Below are 4,935 nucleotides of genomic sequence, written 5' to 3'. Positions count from 1 at the left end.
TCGTAGCCACAGAACATTATCTACAAGTTCTACAGGTCTTATACCTCTGGAGGCGCAATCTGCAGGATTCTGACTTGAAGGTATGTGTGCCCATTGAGATGCGTCTAATGTTGTAAGAATTTCAGAAACTCTGTTAGCTATGAAGGTTTTCCAATAACTAGGATGTTTGTTCAACCACGCAAGAACGACCGTTGAATCTGTCCATGCCCGCAAGTTAGCCTTTGGGATATTCAAAACTTCTGCCATCTCAACCAGCAAACGTGTCACTAATACTGCGCCACACAACTCCAGGCGCGGTATGCTTATTTGTTTTATAGGTGCGACTCGTGTTTTAGCCGCTACTAGTGAAACGAGCACGTTACCATTGACATCCACTCTACGTAAATAAACTGCTGCCGAATATGCCACCTTCGAAGCATCGGAAAAGCCGTATAAGTCTACTGTGATATCACTCGCCTTTGTTCCTAGCCATCTAGGAATTTTGAACTCCGTAAGTTGGGACAGCTCATTACAGTAAGTATGCCATTCATCTAATAATTGGTTTGGAATTTCTTCATCCCAGCTTATTCCCGCTAACCACAGCTTTTGGATAAATACCTTTGCTGTAATCAACGCCGGTGCTAACCAACCCAATGGATCAAACAACCGTGATATATTAGAAATTACTGATCTTTTTGTTTCAGGTCCAGTGGTCTTCGTAAGCTTCACCGAGTATTGAAAGATATCGTCTCTACGGTTCCAGGTAAGTCCTAAAATCTTCATTATATAGTCTAGTTTAATTTCCAAATTTTGTTCTAAATCTTGTTCTTTATTTTCTAAATTAATTTCTTTTATTATCCTTTCATCATTACTAGTCCATTTCTGCAATTTGAATCCACCTTTGTTTAGCAACATGTTTATTTCTTTAAATAACTTAATACCATCTTCTACCGTTTCGCAACCACTCATAAGGTCATCCATATAAAAGTCTTCAAGGATTTTTTTTGCAGCTTCTGGATAGTTATCTCCTTCATCAAGTGCCACCTGCTGCAGTGCTTTGACTGCTAAATATGGGGCTGAAGCTGTTCCAAATGTGACAGTGAGGAGCTGGTATTCTTGCACCGAATCTTCCGGCTTATCTCTCCATAATATTCGCTGAAACACTGTATCATCATCATGGACTCGCACTTGTCGATACATTTTTATGATATCAGCCGCTAAGCAAATAGGATGTATTCTCCATCGTATAATTAGATGTCGCAATTCAGGTTGTAACTGTGGACCAATCAATAATGTGTCGTTCAATGATACGCCATTTAAACCTTTACACGACGCATCAAAGACGACTCTCACCTTTGTGGTGGACTTGTCCTCTCGTATGACCGCATGATGGGGAAGGTAAACAGATTCAGACTGCTTATCATCATTCTCTGGAACAGGAATCATGTGACCTAAATGTAAGTACTCTTTTATAACATCTGTATATCTTTTCTTCATTTCTTCATTTTTATGTAACTTTCTTTCTAACGATTTTAATCTATTTTCAGCTATCTCCCTAGATCTACCATATTTACACGCAGGATCAGCTTCGCGAAAAGGTAATCGGACCACGTAACGCCCATCAGGTGCTCTACGCGTTGTACTATTAAAATATTCTTCACATTTCTGTTGTTCTTCAGTTAACATTTTTTGTGAAATTGAAGAATAATCAGACTCCAATTCCCAAAACCTTTTCAGAACTTCGTCTTCATTAACAGTAGCATTCATAACTACAAGCTTATTTTCTGTATTATCAGTTTGTTTATTAGATACCAATCCCGACAGTATCCAGCCGAGAGAGGTGCATTGAGCTACTGGAGTGCCGCTAACTCCCTTCAAAAGTCCTTGTTGTATGATCTGACAGTAAATTTCAGCACCTAATAAAATGTGAATTTTATTAGGTCTATTGTACTGGGGATCAGCTAGTGTAATCGTATGCAAATCCAACTCTTGCAACTCACTTATTTTCATACGTGGGAGAAGAGTGGTTATCGATTTCAGTACATACGCTCTGACTATAATTTCAAAAGACGGATCAACTCTCGATTGAATCTTCAGAGACACTACTGACCTTGAGGTGACTGTGCTATCTGAACCAACACCTGAAATAGAACTATTTGCGTGAACCTTTTTTAGGCCCAACGTTTGTACTGTGGCCTCCGTTATAAAGGAAGCCTGTGAGCCTTGATCAATCAAAGCTCTGATGACCTGTTTGCCTCCAAATTTCGACTCAGCATTGACAAGCGCGGTGGCTAACAATACTTGACTACAATTTCCTGACGAAAAACATGAGACAATTGGTGAAGTGTCCTTTGATGACGATCCCGCCACTGGTGGAGACGGGTTGACCTTTGTGACCTGATCATTGCTATTATTTTGTGCAACAGTAGTTGCTGAGCTGTTGTTTGGGTGCAGAAGTGAGTGATGACGACGATTACAAAGACGACAATTCATGGTTTTTTGGCACTGTTTTACCGAATGATTACTACCCAAGCAGTTAAAACAAATGTGGTTTTTCATAACAAAGTCATGCTTTTGATCATAATCAATTTTTGCAAACTTTTTACAAAAGCAAAGTTTGTGATAATCTGAACAATATTCACAAGTGATAGCTTGATTTGAAACATGAAACACCTTTGGCTTATTAAAATGACCTTTTGTTTGTGACGTAGTTGAAGGAACTGATTTTGATTTAGGCTCAATGAACTCTAATGCTCGAAAACGACTTTCTAAGAATTTAGAAAACTGATCAAAGGTTGGTAACTCGTTCGAGTGATCACTTGTGACATGTAGCTCCCATTGCTTCCTCGTATCTGGATCTAATTTATAAGTAACAATGTGAATTATAATAATATCCCATGAGCTCACATCAATTTCTAAATTTTTCAATGCATGCAAGCACTCTGTTGTCGTGTCCAACAACTCCTTCAATGTTGAAGCTGACTCAACATTCGAATTACGTTGACTAAATAGTCTTTTCAAAATACAGTTCGACAAATATCGTTTGTTATTATATCTCGACTCTAACTGCGTCCAACACTGATTATAATTAGCTGCTGCTATAGGTACAAACTTAATCAATTGTTCTGCTTCTCCTGTAAGATGAGCCTTTAAATAATGTAATTTTTGTACTGAATCTAAAGATTGGTTACTGTGCACTAAGGAAATAAATAAATCACGAAAAGATGTCCATTCCGAATATTTCCCGGAGAAAGAAGGTATCGTTATTTTTGGTAATCTTACAGAAGAATTAGATGACATAGGTACAGAATTATCTTGGGTGTTCTTACAGACTGGAGTGTCACTGCGTGGAGCGGGATATTTACTTAATGCGATCTTAAGTTCAGACTTATAATTAATTTTTTATTTATTTATTTATTTATTTTATTTATTTATTTATTTATATTAATATAAATTTCTTCTGTTGCCTCGTAAACCTCACTCACAATACATTCTAAAGATGTAACAGTTGCACTATCCAGTTCCAAGATTTCATAATGGTTTTTACAAAACGCTTGCCAATCTTTTTCTAATTTCTCTAATCTCGCATCAATGTACTGATAACAGAGACGATCCTTAGGAGTCTTCTTAAAATTACATCTTGACTTTTCAATAATAGAATTTAAATTGCTTTGTAAATTGGCGTATTTTTCCATGTTTGAATTAAAAATTGACTTAGTATAATTTGCAACACGTGTACTCTATACAGTAAAATCTTGAAAATTTTACAAGTGTTTGACAATGTTTGAACTCTGAGCGAAATCGGGCATAGATTCCACGTTCCCTCGTTTTTTCGCTTATTATTCTAAGTCCTTAAATTTAATGCACTAATTTTTCTAAGTCCCACATTCATGTAGTAAACGACTAAGTTAATGGAATGTGCGGAATTTTGCAAAGTATTTGAACTATTTGAACTATTTCTTCACTGCTACAAGTGTAACACAAAATGTACTCACAGTTTATCTTCGTCACTCACACAAACACCTGATCTGCGGACACGTCACGACGTACGCCGCCACTGAAGTCACGATGCACACCAACACTGACGTCTTGATGCACACCAACACTGACGTCACGATGCTCTGCTGATGACGATGCTCTGCTTGACAGTGCTTCCTCTTCTCAGGGCCGATGGTATCTCCTTCCTCAGGAAACCACTTCCAACACCTGAGTTGCGAACCACAACCCCTTCAGTGTTCCCTAACAACTGCCGCGGTGTACTAAGGCAAAAACTCCACCGCACCAGTACTCCCTAAGCTAATTCGAATATTCAATTCGACTCGACGGACCAAATGTATTTGGGATGATCTAGCTAACCAAGAAAGGGTTGAATAACACTCTCAAGTATGTCAACGAAAAGTTTATTAGTTATCAAAATCGTATTCGGGTCATTAAACGGCGGAAAATCTTAACACCGCCATTCACGATTTAAAAAAAAATGTACAGCGCCATCTATCAATTTAAGCGTCAACTAACTGCTCGACAGTCTGACATACACTGAACAATTTGTTTATTTATATGTTTCTCTACGCGTGCAGTTCACTTGGAGTTGGTGACTGCTTTGACAACTGATGCATATATATTAGCATTAAAACGCTTTATGTCTAGACGGGGTAAACCCTCTGAAATATTCTCAGACAACGGTAAAAATTTTGTTGGAGCTATGAAAGAACTTCACATTTTTTAAGGAATAATTGTGATAATATAATTGAAGTTTTAGCTAATGATGATATAAAATTTAATTTCATACCACCATATACACCGCATTTTGGGGGATTGTGGGAGGCAGGAGTTAAGTCTTGCAAGTACCACATACGTCGTGTTATAGGCAACGCGAACTTAACTTATGAAGAGTTTAGCACGATATTGGCTCAAATCGAAGCCGTCCTAAACTCTCGACCCATGTATCCACTGTCC

General features: G+C 37.9%; 1 protein-coding gene across 1 annotated transcript; it reads right to left on the bottom strand.

Moving 5' to 3' along the window:
- Window positions 1-15: 15 nt before the first annotated feature.
- Window positions 16-4,666, bottom strand: LOC113508077 (the record flags this gene model as incomplete). Its single annotated transcript, XM_026891037.1, has 2 exons — window positions 3,429-4,666; window positions 16-3,378 (listed from the first exon to the last, which is right to left on the bottom strand). Coding segments are annotated over exons 1-2 (3,609 nt in total), but the record flags the coding sequence as incomplete, so codon positions are not given.
- Window positions 4,667-4,935: the final 269 nt, after the last annotated feature.

Source organism: Trichoplusia ni, unplaced genomic scaffold (genome assembly GCF_003590095.1).
Source record: "Trichoplusia ni isolate ovarian cell line Hi5 unplaced genomic scaffold, tn1 tig00003749, whole genome shotgun sequence".
In the NCBI taxonomy this organism is placed as follows: Eukaryota; Metazoa; Arthropoda; class Insecta; order Lepidoptera; family Noctuidae; genus Trichoplusia; species Trichoplusia ni.
Note: the sequence above shows the minus strand (reverse complement) of the source record. Positions and strands in the feature narration are given on the sequence as shown.